The 14,719-nt window shown below is 49.7% G+C and overlaps 1 protein-coding gene across 1 annotated transcript in view; it reads right to left on the bottom strand.

Moving 5' to 3' along the window:
- Window positions 1-9,692, bottom strand: part of LOC142574919 (uncharacterized) — a 57,417-nt gene extending 47,725 nt beyond the window's left edge. The window contains exons 1-2 of the mRNA XM_075683912.1: window positions 9,404-9,692; window positions 9,198-9,329 (exon numbers count right to left, since the gene is read on the bottom strand). Of these exons, the coding sequence (XP_075540027.1) occupies window positions 9,198-9,329; window positions 9,404-9,426 (155 nt within the window). The 5' untranslated portion in view covers window positions 9,427-9,692. The remainder of the gene's footprint in view (window positions 1-9,197; window positions 9,330-9,403) is intronic.
- Window positions 9,693-14,719: the final 5,027 nt, after the last annotated feature.

Below are 14,719 nucleotides of genomic sequence, written 5' to 3'. Positions count from 1 at the left end.
TGTAATGTCATCGCGGGACGAATTGTAAGCGAAGGTGACATATGGCAGAGCGACGTCCCAGTCCTGGTGGTCTGGAGAAACGCACATAGCTAGCATGTCCTTAAGGGATCTGTTCAGTCGCTCCTGGGGATCCTTAGTTTATGGATGGTAAGCAGTGGCTATTTGAAGCTCAGTAGTGGATAGGTGGAGGATATCAACGACCTTTGAAAAGAAGTAACGTCTGAGATCCGTGAGGAGCTGACCTGGACCACCTTCGTGCAGGATGACGTTGTGTTGGAGGAAATCCACGACTTCAGCGGCACAACTTGTAGGCAGAGCTTCCGTAATGGCGAAGCGCGTGACGTAATCGGTAGCAACGGCTACCCATTTGTCGCCCTTAGTTGAGAAAGGGCCAACTAGGTCGAGTCCCACGCAAAAGAAAGGCTCAGTGGGAATATGAATACGGAACAGCCGCCACAGTGCGGCTGCACTGAGGAGGACGAAGACGACGTGCGTGCCCGCTTGATATAGCTTCGCCATATTTGCCACCGTTGGTCTACGTGTAAATATATTGTAGATAGACTTGTACATCAGCTACACGTAACATTAATTTGGCGGAGGTGGACATTCCCCGTACCCGTCATGGAGCTTCGCAGCGGTCGCAACGGCGACAATGCAACTTCGGCTCTGCTGGCGGCACTTCTACGCAAGCGTCTCTGCCTGCAGCCTCGACCTACGTCGCCGTTTCCCCACCTCGGGATCCTGGTGTTTTCAACGGAGTCGACAGCCGTGATGTTGACGACTGGCTCCGCTTATACGAACGTGTCAGCACCAGTCACAGGTGGGATCCGACCATTATGCTTGCCAACGTACTTTTCTACCTCGATGGAGCTCCATTGGCGTGGTTCCAGACTCACGAAGAGGAGATCTCGAGCTGGGATCTCTTCAAAGACAAGCTACGCGACCTTTTTGGCAATCCGTTTGCTCTACAAGTCAATGCCAAGAAAGCCCTTGCCACACGTGTACAGACGTCGACCGAGACCTACGTGTCGCACATTCTCGACGTCTTGGCCCTTTGTGCCAAGGCTGACCCGAACATGACTGACGACGATAAGGTTAATCACGTCCTCAAAGGCATTGCTGACGACGCCTTCAATTTACTGGTGTTTACGAACGTCACCAGCATCGATACCATCCTGAAGGAGTGCCGCCGTCTCCAGCATGCTAAAAGCCGCCGGGTATCCCAGCACATCACCCGACTTCCCAACACAGCTGCTACGTCATCATGTGACGACTTTTTCTACCAGCCGTCGCGCTGTGACAACTTCACCCGCATCATTCGTCGTGAGCACGAAGCGGCACAACCGCGGCCCCTTCATTCCCGTCTCCTGATCATTCTCCGGTGACCATCTCCTTGATCCAGGCCGTCGTCCGTCAAGAGTTATCCAACGTCGGCCTGCGATCCATTCGTTCCGTACGCTCGGAACCTTTGTCTCCAGGCACGCCCCCACCGCGCTTTTCTTACTCCTCTTATGGACAGCGCAACCCCTCCGAATGGCCAACCTTGGACGACAAGCCGATCTGTTTTAACTGCCGAGGCATTGGACATGTCGCTCGCCACTGCCGCAGCCGCTGGACTTCTCCGACGCGCTATTATCCTGATTGCACCCCTCGCCTCTATAGCACATCCTTTTCCTTCGCCCCTTCTATGCCCGCTCCCTCATCTGACCCTGCGACACCTTTAACACGACCCCGCCACTCCCGCTCGCCTTCTCCCTCCCGCCGCCAATCTCGCTCGCCCCCGACACGCCGTGCTCCTTCTCCGACCTACTCGCCGCATCCCCGACCAGAAAACTAGACCGTGAAGCTTCTGGAGGTGAAGCTGCATTGACGACGTTGGCACGAAATCCTCGCTTCACCTTACCCACGAACAAAAATGGATGTTCTCGTCGCCAATGTTCCTGTGTACGCGTTGATTGACACCGGGGCGCATGTGTCGATTATGAGTGCTGCTCTTCGCCGTCGGCTCAAGAAAGTTCTGACGCCTGCCCCGAACCGAGTTCTACAAGTCGCCGACGGAGGGACAGTCGCTATTGTTGGCATGTGTTCTGCCAGACTCACCATTGCTGAGAGACACACCGTCGTTCTCTTCACCGTCATCGAGCATTGCCCTCACGAACTCATTCTCGGTCTGGATTTTCTTGCCAATCATTCTGCCCTCATTGACTGTTCGGCCGGCTCACTTAGCCTTGACTTGCCTCTTCTTGCCGACCCTGTGGACCCGCCTCCAAGGCATCTGAGCTGCATGGATTTTATTCGCCTACCGCCTCGCTCTGTGACACACGTCGACTTGTTGTCCTGACCAGCTGTACCTTACGGCAATTACCTGGCGGCACCAATTCCGGCCGTTATGCTTGCACATGGTGTTACCGTGCCGCACACTGTACTGAAAATTACTGGCAACCACACCTGCCTTCCACTTGTCAATTTCGCGCTAACCGCGCAAGTTCTGCCGAAAGGGATCTCCTTGGCTATAATTAGCGCTTTGCAGGATGACGAGGTCGAGCCATTCACAGTGGAAGATCGTTACAGCTCAGCCCATACCGTGACGTCATCGCATGGTACTGACGTCGACATTAAGAAGATGGTTTCCTCTGACCTCACACCTGCTCAAGCTGACGCTCTTTGCCGCGGTCTTGAAGGCTATCGCGACATTTTTGACTTTGACAATAGACCCTTAGGTCAAACGTCCGTTGTGACCCATCGCATAAATACCGGCGATGCGAACCCTATTCACCGACGTCTATATCGTGTTTCTGCGTCGGAACGAGCTGTTATCCAACAGGAAGTGAAAAAGATGCTTGCAAAGGACATTATCGAGCCTTCCTGTAGTCCCTGGGCATCTCCCGCCGTACTTGTCAAAAAGAAGGATGGAAGGTTGCGCTTTTGTGTAGATTATCGCCACCTGAACTAAATGACAAGAAAGGACGTGTACCCTTTGCCACGTATTAATGACACTCTAGACTGCCTGTACGGTGCCACCTATCTTTCTTCTATCGACTTACAGTCCGGCTACTGGCAGATATCCGTCGATGACATGGACCGCAAGAAGACTGCATTTGTTACCCCTGACGGCCTTTATCAGTTCAAGGTGATGCCTGTCGGTCTCTGTAACGCGCCCGCCACCTTCGAACGAATGATAGACTCTTTGCTTCAGGGGTTCAAGTGGTCCACCTGTTTGTGCTACCTGGACGACGTCATCGTTTATTCGCCCACATTCGACACGCATCTAGACCGTCTTTCAGCGATTCTTGACGTGTTCCGCCACGCCGGTCTCTAGTTGAACTCGTCAAAACGTCATTTCGCTCGCCGCCAAATCACCGTCATTGGACACCTCGTAGACGCCAGAGGCGTGCGACCCGATCCGGACAAAATTCGCACCGTTACGAATTTTCCTGTTCCGAAGTCTACCAAGGACGTTCGTAGTTTCGTAGGGCTGTGCTCTTATTTCCGCCACTTTGTGAAAGATTTTACGACCTTCGCACGTCCCCTTACCGACCTCTTGAAGAAAGACGCCCCTTTTTCTTGGGGTCCTGACCATGCCGCATCTTTTTCGCAGCTGACTACTCTCCTTACCACGCCTCCAATTTTGGCCCACTTTGACCCGTCTGCCTCAACGGAAGTTCGAACTGATGCCAGTGGTCACGGCATAGGAGCAGTGTTAGCACAGCGCTAGCGGGGACATGATCGCGTTATAGCCTATGCCAGCCGACTTCTATCACCCGCCGAGCGCAATTATTCAATCACAGAGCGCTAGGCACTCGCTCTTGTGTGGGCTGTTGCGAAATTTCGTCCATACTTGTATGGACGCCCCTTCTGTGTCATCACTGATCACCACGCTCTCTGCTGGCTATCCTCGCTCAAGGACCCCACGGGACGACTCGCTCACTGGGCGTTACGCCTGCAAGAATATACCTTCTTCGTTGTATATAAGACGGGACGCTGGCACCAGGATGCTGATTGTTTGTCTCGCTATCCCGTCGACGAACCGGCTGATGCGGACGCCATAGCTTGCGTTTTCTCTGTGTCCCAGTTGCTTTAAATCGGCAACGACCAACGGCGCGATCCTTCATTACGATCCGTCATCGACCGTCTGGAGTCAACTCCTGGCGATGCCTCTCTCCGGATGTTTCTCCTTAAGGAGAGGGCATTATACCGCCGCAATATTGATCCACACGGCCTTGACCTTCTGCTCGTCATTCCATCGCACCTGCGTTCCACTGTCCTCCAGCAACTTCACGATGCTCTCTTGGCTGGACACTTGGGCGTCTCGCGCACATACGACCGTGCACGCCGTCGATTCTTTTGGCTGGGTCTCGCCCGCTCCGTGCGGCGCTACGTTGCCGCTTGTGAGCCCTGTCAGCGCCGGAAGAAGCCCTCCACACCTTCAGCTGGATGTTTCCAGCCGATCGACATCCCACCCGAACCCTTTTTCCGTGTTGGTCTAGTCCTTCTTGGACCATTTCCTCTCTCGTGCTCCGGAAGTAAATGGGTCGCCGTCACTACCGATTATGCTACGCGGTACGCAATTACCAGAGCCCTCCCGACAAGTTGCGCTACTGACGTTGCTGACTTTCTGCTCTATGAGATCATTTTAGTGCACAGTGCTCCGCGCCAATTACTCACTGACCGTGGCCGCAGCTTTCTGTCGGCAGTCGTCGAGGACATCCTCCGCTCCTGCTCGACAAAGCACAAGTTCAGCACGTCCTACCACCCACAGACCAACGGCCTCACGGAGCGCCTCAACCGGACCATCACCGACATGCTTTCGAAGTACGTTGCGACCGACCACCACGACTGGGATCTTCACTTACCATATGTGACGTTCGCGTATAATTCATCGCGTCACGACACCGCCGGCTATTCACCATTCTATCTCCTATATGGCCGAGAACCCGTGTTGCCCTTGGACACTTTGCTGCCATCGGCCGCACGTTCCGCCACTGAATACGCCCGCGACGCGATCACACACGCCAACCACGCGCGCCAGCTCGCCCGCACCCGTCTCGAGGCCTCACAGAAGCATCAGAGATGCCCCTATGATTGCCACCATCGAGACGTGCACTTTTTCCGGGCTCTCTGGTGCTTCTGTGGTCACCCGTTCGACGTGTGGGCCTTTCCGAAAAGCTGCTGTCGCGCTACACTGGCCCTTACCGTGTGGCACGACAAGTAACCGATGTCACCTATGAAATCATCCCCGCCGATCTCTCAGCGTCATCATCAGCTGCAAGTGACATCGTTCACGTGGCTAAACTAAAACCATGCCATTCACCTTTCACCACGGATGTGTAGATTAAGCACCGGGACGGTGCTTCTACAGCCGGGGGTGATGCTACGGAACAGCCGCCACAGTGTGGCTGCACTGAGGGGGACGAAGACGACATGTGTGCCCGTTTGATATAGCGTCGCCATTTTGGCCTCCGTGAACTTCCCTGTAAATAAATTGTTAATAGTATTCGGCTTCAGCTTCACGTAACAGTATTGATGGGTTGAATAAGCTCAGCTTGGAGATATGGTAGTGGGCTTTCGGCGTTGGCACAGGTCCCAAGCAGTCAGATGCCGGCGCACAGAGCAGTAGAGGGCGAGTCAGAAGAAACGGCGCCGGACTCGGTCAAAAGTACGAGGAACACCGATATGCCCAGCGGTGGGCGCGTCGTGGAGTTGTTGAAGCACGATGCGTTTAAGGTTCCCCCGTACAGCCAGAGGTACAAAGGTCGATACGCCTCACCTTCACCAAAATGTTTCGAGGCGGAGACAAGCACGGATGTTTATGCAAGCCGAATGCTGAAGGCGCCAGCTGACACTAGAACATGGTGGTCGAAGCGCCCCAGCAACACCACATCGTGATCGTCTCTTGTCTGCACGTCCTGTTCTGCATCGCGACAATATTTATTTTTTACGGAATCTCCAACGTTCGCCTTTGGCGGACGTTGGATAATACAGCTCCTTGAGCTGTTATTATTCGAAGAGACGGACAATGCTATCACAGTACACCGAAACACGTATTCAACTAATTACGGAAAATTCATTAATTACATTATAAAGAATTATGTTTCAGCAGATGTTGTAATTTACAAATTTTAGCCGGTGAGCTTGCAAGACCTATAGACTTGCAATGAATTTCCAGGAATACACAAGTTTCCAGATACTATTTACCAAAGTGTGGAACTAAAAACATCACCGTCCCATTTACTTTTGTTCTTCAATGCATAAAAGAGCGTTTTGTTAAAAAAGTAAGTGCAAGAACACTGAATTTTTACGGCGAGTTTGATGGCGCATATCTACAAACTGGTGTCATTCTGGAAATTAATTCCAAGTGGACAAGCTTTGCAAACCCGCCGGCTACAATTTGTAAATTGTCCTATGGGCCGTAAAGTAATGAATAATATAATGAGTGTATTTTGTTAATTACTTCAATATTTTCTAGATTTATCATGCAAATAATATCCGCCTCTCTAAAGAATCCAGCTCAAGGAGTTGAATTGTATTATCTGCAACATGCGATTTTAAAAATTTCGTAAATCTTAAAAATTATAACCCTTTATATATCATGTGCATTGTGCGTGCCTGCGGCACCTTTGGGAATAACAATCAACGGAGGGATTCCTGGCACATGTGGATAGCACCATTTTCTGAAATCCTTCTTTTATGTCCGTGTCCAAAATTCTCGCTGTGAGGTAATGAACGACATTGTAGCTCTTTTGAGAGACATTGAAGCGAACACAAAATTGTAATAGGAGCTACCAATTCTATCTTTTTGCATGCGATCTGCCTTTTCTTTTTATATTATCGTCATCTTCGCCTTCTCCTTCTGAGGTTCCGCCTTTCGCCTTACCCAATGCTGAGTATAACGCTAGGACAAAATTGTTCAGGCCGGCCTCAAAGCATTTCTCGCATATAAAATCTCTCTCAGACTGCATTTACCACCTTCTCTTACCTCTGCCTCAAGTCCGAAAGCTATACACCAAGTGAGTTGTCCAAAGTATGCTGTTCCAGTGTCTATACAGGGCGTTCACTCTCTGTGGTGGCTTTTTTGAGAAACGAGGGTAAGTCGAGAAGGAATACTAGCACTTGGCGAGATACGAACAGGCAAATAGTCAGTTGTAGGCATTGGCACAGGGACGATAAGTACACTAAGCCAATGCTGTTATTTCTACACTATGAGGTTCCCGAAGTTTTTATTTAGGCACACGTGTTTCACACGACAAGGTTGTTCGAAATACTGTCGTGCAGCGGGGTTCTCACGGTACTGAGCGCTACTTGACGCTAAGTTAGGAAGCTGTGCCAACGCTGGAATGAAGTTAACAAGTTTTTAGCATTGAGCAGAACAAGATTATTCAATGAATTTCAAATCCGCATGCATAACAGTTTCCTTACAGACCTACATTGCGTATCGAATGGTGTTGCCGGCACGCAAAAGTAGCATTTCGCGTCAGGGGCGCTATAACATAAAGCTATTCTAAGCTTTTGCATTCCAATTCTGCAATCAGCTTTGCACAATTTGTCAAAATGATTTTGGCCCACCGCCACTTCGCCTGTCTGTCACGGGACGTCACGAAAACCGCGAAAACGCCCCATCTGGTATGATATGTGCGAACTGATCTGCAAGATTAGACAGAACGAAAGAAAAATAAGTATTTGTCATTCAACTCCTTCATGGACATTAGCGCTCAGCTGTTGGTCAAACGTTTTAGGGCTGCGCCCACTTCGGCTGTCTGTCACGCGACATCACAACACCGCCAAAACTCACCGCGTCAAAGGGACGTGTACGCGGTAAAGACACATAAAGATGTCGAACAATACTGAATTTCTTGCTGAATAGTTGAATAGTTGGAATAGCTTTACGTTATAGGGCCCTATACCGCGTGACGAAATGGCTGTTTATCCTCGGTTGCATGCAAAATAGGTTCCCAAAATATTTACACAAAGCTGTGTATGGCTAGGGTTCCGTGAAATTTTCATCTGTGCGAGCAAAAACTATCATCATCAGCAATGACTCTTGCCACTGCTCGCGCGTTCGTCGTGGTCTTCTTTCACAGCTGGCTCCGTTGCCGCTCATCATGCTAGCGTTCCCATACTGCCACTCCCTCTGCAATGGCGCTGTAGGCACTAGCCCACTGCCAGTCGGTGCGGTGCTTTCGGTCTCAAATTCTTCGTTATAATATATCGCAAAATCAAAACACGAATGTATAACACGAATAATTGAGAGTGTGTAAAAATTAGAGTGTGCGTTCTTTCATCACGATGACCAATGATCAAAGAAATGTTTTTGTACCTTTGTCCTAGTTCCGTGTAACCCCTTTGTCGCGTGCTACACAGCTTCGATGGTCGTCCGCCTCCACAGAGTGAAATGTCTTGTGATTTTTTGTGAAATCTTGTTTTTCATTATTATTAGGGACAGAGTGCTTGAAGCCTGCTTCACGACCGCCGCGGGTCGGCCCGGTATTACACTATCTATGGGACCGGTCCACGCTCGCCCTTTTTTACTGTTGACACAGAAACACGAAAACAAGATGGAACGCTAGCCACAAGCAGGTTTGCTGCAAGAACACCAACAGCTTTGGCACGAACACCTTTTTTCAGGCTCAGCCGTGATAATTCAAAGTGAATTAAGTAACAGCAGTTTTAAGCGTCGTGCTTAAATCTCTTAATTTCCTCCAGAGGCAATGTGAACTGCGCCATATTGTTGTAGCCCTATATTAAATTGTCCTCGCATAAACATGATGACATATTCTAGCACAAGACAAGGTAGGAGTTTATTCGCTTTTTACCCGTTACACTTTGCCCCAAGGTGGAACTACCGATTAATCCGCAGTTTCGTTCACTGAGTTATTTCTCGACAACTACGTCATAAACTACGAATATCTTGTATTGTATCCTAGTATTCATTACACATTGCACATTCAGGTATCATGTCTTTGTCAATAATGCAGAACCTCTAGAAAACCTCTGAAACGAGATACTGCACGCACCAAAAGTGTTGATGGACAGCACACATGAAAGCGCGAATGCTTCGCAGGTTCGTTGTCCGAGACAAAAGATCATGTGAATGTTAAGTGCGCAACCTTTAGTTTTCTACCTTACATCGAATGGTGATGTTTCGTCACATGGTATCCAGCTAATTTCGTTGTCCTTATTAAAAAAGAAAGAAAGCTTACCGCACTTTGTCACGAATCTTCTCCTGACTGCACACAGAAAGCTGGTATTTTTTTGTACCCCCGTCTTTGTAGCTCATGAGGTATCCTTCAGACCATGGGCACCTTGGAGTTTCGTCATGTGGTGACCCTAATCTGAATGACGGAACAGTCAATTATTGTATATACCAACTTTTGTCCTCACCGGGTCTGGTGATAGATGCACTTACATATGGGCAAGCTCGTGAGCCATAACCTCGGCTCCGAAGTAAGAAGTAGGGATATCTTCGCCCACTCCTGCAGCCTCCTTTGTGCAGACTGCACCAACAGCTCCGATTCCTGACAAGGACAACGCTTGTAGTTATCTGTTTCATCTGTGCTATAGGCGTAGCTAACAATACTTTACGAATTATTACTAATGAAATCACGCTATAGCTTAACGTATACTCGGCAACAAAATGGCGCGCGCCTGTTGTCGAGACCGACGCTTGCGCGTATTCCTTCGTGATTGCGAGCGTTCATGCTTTCGCGCTTCCTCCTTGAGCGCCGGCGATATCCGAGTGCAGCCGCGAGCTCACCTTCGTGCGCCAATCTCAACAGGGGCACCTCGCGGCTGCACTCCGTTATCGCCGGCGACAGGGGGGGGGGGGGGCGGGGGGGGAGTATAGTGGCGAGGGCGTCTGCTCCTGACCGCGGCCGTGGCAGCGCATAGTTCTCTGCGCGGCTCGGCACATACGCGGACCACTCGCCGTATGTTGAATGTATTCTTTGATGGGTGCAAACGTTTTGCGCGCTGAGATGGCTGGTCGCATCATGATGTGCGCTGTCTTCCCGTGTGCCCAATATTGCGGGTCGCGTAATGCCAAGTGTCAGAATCGCGTTGAAGGGAGAGGCAGTCCGAAACGCACGCTCCCCAAGGCTGGCGTTCTTCATTACGCAAGCCTTGTCACAAGTGTTCGCGTTCATCGATTAAGATCTGTTTATGTCGTTTGCGCGGGTGTGACATCGTGCTTCTTAAGTTATCAGCCGAATGTTTACTGCAATCTATGCGGCTGATAAGACTGGGAACCTCACTTGGTGTACTCGTCTAACATTTTGGTACCGCTATCGATGCTTCACCTTTCAGGCTATACTTTCAGGTTTTTGTTTCCATGTAGCAGAAAGAAAGTTCTGTTCTAGTTGTTTTTATTTCTCTATTTTCACGAGACATTATTAACGCAATTTATAGTCAAAGTTTGTAAATACTTCGGTGGTAATGTCATTCTAGTGAATTGTTCATTTATGGTGATTGGAGGCCGGCCGATGATATAGTTCATACGTTCATAGTTGCAGCTGTAGGATGCCACACTTAAATAGAAGTTTATTAAGGGGTCCCTGAAAGGGTTTGGACAAATTCTGTTTATGCGTAGGGTACAGCTACAGAAAACCATTAGTGCCACAATTTAACTGAAGCATCTCATCGTAAGAGAACTACAGTCGATTACATAGTTACTGTATTCCTCAACCATGCTTTTTCTCCTCAACTCGTTCGCTGAGTGACGGGGGCTAACCTCCATCTTCACTGGATCAGCGTCATGATGTGACGTAGTGTCGTCTACTTCCAGCTTTTTCAGCCAGCGTGCGAAACCTCTCCAACCTCTCTGCTAGCCACAGGCGTATTTACCGGCGTGGGAGGGGGACTTTACCTCTTACTGTCAAAAGTGGGAGGGGTGCAAAGTATGCCATTTGCCCCCCCGACTACCAATTGTTAAAGCGGGCACACTGTTGGACGTACACTGGAAAGTCTAACGAAACTACACCGCACATGACATGACAATAACTTTATTTAAGTCCCGAGAAACTGAGATCTAGGGGAGCCGAAAGCTCCCCAAGATCAAATCCGTGGCTCCGCCCAGGATGGAACCTGGAGACGAAGTTCCGCCGCAATGTCGTGGGCCCTGTGAACAATCCGGAGTAGAATGTGAAGATTGCTGCTCTCGAGGGATTCCTCCCATTGCTATTTCGTAATGGGTGGAGAGGTGTTAAGGGCTGGGCACAGCCAGAGCATGTGATCAAAAGAGCATGAGTCATGACCATATTTGGGGCACGACTATGAGTGGTCAGGGTTTGTCCTGTTGAGGGACGGAGGAGTGTGATACGAACGGGTTTGCAGAAGTCTAAGAGGCTAGCCTCAGGTTTCATCAATTTGGCATGATGGTGGAAATGTCCTCCTGCCCACTGGATAATGAGAAACAATTTCGTGGAAAATACATAATGAATATTTGTGGATTTTGACCTCGTTCGGAGCCTGGCTACCCGCCACAGCGCGGTACGTGAAATAGCGCCCTCTCCGCTGAGCCTGCTCGTTAGGATTACATCCGAGCGGGTTGACTGAGCCATCGAGACGGGCTAGGAACCACGAGTCGTCGTATCCTGCTTCGCTGCTCTCCTGAGTTCCTTGAAGTGCTTTGTTCAAGATACTGTTCGTCTGTTTAGGCACGAGGGCGGACGAGAAGGATCTGGGCTCCGTGCGTGAATCCGAGAAGACGATAGGGGGAACTTTTGAGCTGTGAAAAGGCAGAGCGATGACGGTTCCTCCGCCACATGGGCAAACTTAGTACAAACAGAGGCTGCATTAACGAGGCATCCCACGTGTTAACAACTGAGACAGAGAATTTATCCTCACTGTCATATATGGCAACATCGACAAAGAGGGCATCTAATTTTGCTGGTTGATGTTTTTAAGGATCGACTTGGCTCTAGCGAATTTATCCTCGTTATGCACTGGGTGGATGTTTCGCGGGACAGGGTCAACCTTGAAGCGAATTCTGGTTTCCCGGGTCAAGCTAAGTTTAGTCGTCGGTTCATGTCTCGGTTGGATACCCACTTCTTCTAAAATCTTGACCCCTGGCTTAGTGGATAGTCTCATTACTTGAGTCACTGTGTGATCTTCTATTAGCTCATCGGTGGTGTTGTGGAGTCCTAGCTTCAGCAGCTTCTCGGTGCACGTGGACTGCGCTAGGCCGAGCACGCGCTAGAGGCTGGTTCCCATTAGGGAGGCGAGTTTTGCCTTTTTCGCCTTACCTCAATTAAGGTACGGCGTGATGTAGATAACATGACTTAGGAAGAATGCCTGATAAGCTCGGAGCAGATTGTCCTCTTTGATACCGCCAGTTCGATTTGAGACACGGGCTACAAGTCTTAGAACATTACTAGCCTGTGCAGTGAGCCTGTTGAGGGCCGTCAAGTTACAGCTCTTGGCGTCAATCAGGTGACCTAGAATCTTGACCGAGTCCATCCTCGGTATTGGATGTCCAGTCTTAGCTCGAATTTCTATCGGGACAGTTTCCAGAGGCGCAAGGCTTCTGACCTCTTGTCTGGACTGCCGGTAGAAGAGTAGATCTGATTTACCGTGGGAGAGTTCAAGGCCGAAGTTTGAAAGAAAGTCTTCTGTAGCCTCCAACCCGCTTTGTAATGAGTGTTCGAGCATGGCTAGCGAGCCGCTCGGCGCCCAGATCGTGGCGTGCCCCCGTTGGGGATTGCAGCGAGGCGAATGGAGAGCTTGAGCATGTCTGTATTGAATAAGAGTGGGGTGAGGACGGAGCCCTGCGGGGTGCTGCAGGTGCCCAGCTTGTAGGGTCCTCCCGAGATCCTGCCGAGTCGGAGGTGTGCATTGCGATCCACGAGGCAATATATGGTGTAGTCATGAAAACGCTGACCCAGGTTAAGACGGGAAATCTCCGTCAGGATTTCTCTATGCGCGACCCGGTCGGAGGCCTTGGAGAGGTCCAGTGCGAGGATCCCTCCCACGTGGCCAGTAGTGTTATCAAATAGTGCTCTCTTAAGCAAAAGCACACCGTCCTGTGTGGACAACGCCTGTCTAAAGCCGATTAGGTTGTGTCTAAAGAGCTCCTTGTTTTCTATATGTTCAGTGATCCGGTTATGTATCACGTGCTCCGCAACTTTTGGCGATGCATGATGTAAGGGAAATAGGCCGCATGTTGTTTATATGTGGGTGTTTTCCTGTTTTGAGTTTGAGTTCTACGTTTGCGGTATGCCAGTCTACCGTAACCTGTCCAGTTTTTCATACCTCATTGATTTTTGTCGTGACTATCTCGATTGCCCTAGCGTCTAGGTTCCTGAGGAGTTTCTTCGTGACTCCATCGCGTCCCGGGGCCGATCTGCCATTTAGATTAAAGAAAACATGTGTGATCTCTGACCCGGTAAAGGGTTCATCTAGATCAGGTGCCGAGAGTCCCATACACGCTCTAACGGGCTATCCCCGTGTTTGACGAGTGCGAGATAAGTATGTGCTAAGTTGTTTTCCTTCTCGGTGAGCGCGATTGCGATTTGCTTCTTTATGAGCCTATCTGTCGCAAGGCTAAGGGTGCCCTTAGGCTGTTTATCGTTGAGACTTTTCATTAAGCTCAATTTGCTACCTCTTCGCATACGCCCGTCCGTTTTGGTACACGTCTAATCCCATTGCTGCCGGGCGAGCTTGGCTACACTGCACCTAAATTTTCTTTCTTAATAGAGTGGCGACGTAATTAATCCTTTCTTTACTACGTTTCCCCTGCTTCGGCAGCGAGCATTGTCTTTTGCGCCTCCTCGAGATGCGCTGTAGTGGACAACGCGCACGCTCGCTTTGCGGAGAAGGCGTGATGCTGGGCAGTCCCCGCACTAGAAAATGTCAGCTTACGCTGACTGAATCATACGCAGGTTTTTAGGACCGCTATATGCGCATTTGAAAACACAATCGGCTTGCTACATGTAACCTGCGGCTAAGGGGGAGGGCAGTTTAAGGTACTATAATCAGCCGCGCCCAATGATTGGTGTGTCGTAACGGCGCCCGCCGCTATTAGTGCGTGATCAGCGAAAGATGGGAAGCGTTTGTAGTCCAACCCGCCGGCAGGCAAAAGACCCCGACCTTTATTTCCACAGCAGTCGCTTTCAAACTAGCGTGACGTCAGCGACACGTGGTTCCATACATGCGTCATGCGGGAGCGGGCATTCAGCCGCACGGAAATACATTCCAGCACATGGTGTGCCTTAATTACGGCATGGAATCATTGGATTATCGAATGCTGGAACTATTCGATCTCCGTCCAGAGATAGCATTGGACGGAGATCCTACATAGCATTGCAGTCTCAGTATCTTATCACTATCAATAATCTAACCAGACCTCTTACAGCTATAACTGTCGAATTTCATTGTGTAATCACAACTTAACGTTCATGTGCTCGTGAAAAGTACCTTGGTCGAATGTGCAGAGCCATTTCAATAACAATAGAAGACTGACTTGGATTTTTCTAAAGCCATGTGTCACTTCTGACTTAGTCGATTTCATTTTCAGGCTGCTTTAAAATAAGAGCCACACTAATAATTTTCCGCCAGGAGCAAGAACAGCAGATATTTGAACAATGAGGAAACGAGGGCCACTTGTTGGTGACATGTACTGAAAATCTGAACGTGTAAGTTGTTTTTGAGCTCTGAAACAATTGCTGAATACTCGCTTTCTCGGAATTATTATGCGTCATACACGGCATTTAGTTATTGCCACCGATAT

The sequence above is a fragment of the Dermacentor variabilis genome, chromosome 3 (genome assembly GCF_050947875.1).
Source record: "Dermacentor variabilis isolate Ectoservices chromosome 3, ASM5094787v1, whole genome shotgun sequence".
Lineage (NCBI taxonomy): Eukaryota > Metazoa > Arthropoda > Arachnida > Ixodida > Ixodidae > Dermacentor > Dermacentor variabilis.
The sequence above is the reverse complement of the archived record's forward strand: the minus strand, read 5'-3'. Positions and strand labels throughout refer to the sequence as shown.